Genomic DNA, 1,913 nt, shown 5'->3' with positions numbered 1-1,913 from the left:
AACAACAACAACAACAACAACAACAACAACAACAACAACAACAACAACAACAACAATCATAATACGAACTGAACGACAGCAACAGCAACAACAACGACACCAAGAACAACAAAAAGCAAAACAATAACAACAACAACAATTGCAATAAAACAAATAATCAGAAACGTTAACAACAATAGCAACTTAAACGTCGAGAGAGAAGAGCAAAGTAAAACATCAGCAACTGTTGTGCTTACTTTGACTTGTTCCACAGGGTGTCTTGGCGGTCCATTCTGTCGTTCTAAAGTGTAGTCACTCAGTGGGAACCCAGAATGTAATGGTGATGTTTGCGTAATCCAAAATTAACGACGCGTAAAAAGGTACGTTTTCTCCTTCATAAAACTTTACGAAAAACGACGAGTTCATTCTACTCACAACATTTTCAAAGATTTTGACTACTCACAGCATTTTCAAAGATTTGGAAAATTCCTTATTGTATTTAAAGATCAACCAGCCTATATCATGCGTGGTTCTCAAAGTTACTATAACATGTTTTTAAAAAAACAAACTAAAACGATTTGATCTCAGAAGATTTCGTCATACTATTGCTCCTAGCTTACTAGGAACGATTCTCTAACTCCGCGTTTTCTTCGCCCACAGCGCCTGAATGAAAATCGAAACGCCAAGAAAGGCAAATAAACTCAACTGATGCGAAGACTGGAATATCGTTACAGTGATCGACACTGGCTCGCAGCGCACGACACTGACTCGAGGCACCGCAACGAGTGTGGATTCGCTTTAATTAAGCGCTAATTTCACGGCGAATTGACGGACTGGATACGCTTGGGTGAAGCGTTTAATTCGGAAAATGAGATATGTAGCTGCTGTGAGGGTGGGGCTGGGCTGATAGGGGTGGATTGTTCCTTTAGGAAAAGGGGGTGGGGATGTTCTTGGTTCTGTTACGTTTGCCAATCCAAACTGTGTTGAAGAAGGTTCCGTGAGTGGTAGCTAATTATTGTCTTACTAAAGAAAACTTCTGCGCTTCTTAGGTCGTGGTTGGTTGTTGGGTGCTCTGGTGTGGTTTGCTCCTTCTTTCCTATAAAACATCTATGGTCCTTATAAAACTCTACGAGAAACGACGAGTTCATTCTACTCACATCATTTTCAAAGATTTTGACTACTCACAGCATTTTCAAAGATTTTGACTACTCACAGCATTTTCAAAGATTCTATTTTGTGTTTGTTACTCTCTAGTAACACCTCTAATCTTCAGAACTTATCTGACCTTTATATTGTGCTGCAAATGCCGTAAAACTCTTACTAAAACTACTTAGATCTTCTGATCGTGTGCCCTAGGTTACTGGTAGGTACGATATGGTATAGGTTTTACGCCCCTTTTATCAATGTATGTAAGGTTGTCTTTTAAGGTGGGAGCTCCGAATTTAACGACCTTCTACGATGATAGGACGAGGTCAGCCGGTGGAGAACTTTGGTCACTCCACATACACATCTCTTTGGGAATATCAACCTTAAATGCAAATTAAATTATATTTTAAAATGTTAGAAGAAGCGCTTCTTTAAAGTCTGAGGCGGTTGTTTTTGTCTAATTGTTTGTTTGTTTTGTTATTTTGTTAAAAAAATATTTTGGTAAGTATTTTACGGCTCTCGCAACTGCACACGGTGATATGAGGGCGCGGGGTACACTAAAAATGTGAGTTGGTAGGAAATTTTGAATTTTGCCCAGGTGGCGGCCGAAGCCTACTCTTATCGATTTTGGACCACAAAGGGATCTTTAACGTGCACAACCTGCACAGGGGACCTCCGATATTTTTCGCCCTTGTCCGAGAAGGTGAAGGGTAGATCTTTCCTATCATAAGATCAGGGGTGTGGCTGAAAGACAGCAGTGTGCAGGAGCCAAGGAGTAGAAGTAAAAA

The 1,913-nt window shown here is 40.2% G+C and overlaps 1 protein-coding gene across 10 annotated transcripts in view; it reads right to left on the bottom strand.

Moving 5' to 3' along the window:
• LOC101850833 (leucine-rich repeat-containing protein 71) overlaps positions 1–386 on the bottom strand; it is a 50,003-nt gene extending 49,617 nt beyond the window's left edge. For 2 of the 10 annotated variants that reach the window (XM_005106190.3, XM_013086898.2), the window contains exon 1: positions 237–376. In XM_005106190.3, the coding sequence (XP_005106247.1) occupies positions 237–271 (35 nt within the window). In that variant the 5' untranslated portion in view covers positions 272–376. Of the gene's footprint in view, positions 1–236 lie in introns of all 10 variants that reach the window. The other 8 variants (XM_035971835.1, XM_013086897.2, XM_035971836.1 and 5 more) reach the window with 8 other exon arrangements.
• Positions 387–1,913: the final 1,527 nt, after the last annotated feature.

The sequence above is a fragment of the Aplysia californica genome, unplaced genomic scaffold (genome assembly GCF_000002075.1).
Source record: "Aplysia californica isolate F4 #8 unplaced genomic scaffold, AplCal3.0 scaffold00518, whole genome shotgun sequence".
In the NCBI taxonomy this organism is placed as follows: Eukaryota; Metazoa; Mollusca; class Gastropoda; order Aplysiida; family Aplysiidae; genus Aplysia; species Aplysia californica.
Note: the sequence above shows the minus strand (reverse complement) of the source record. Positions and strands in the feature narration are given on the sequence as shown.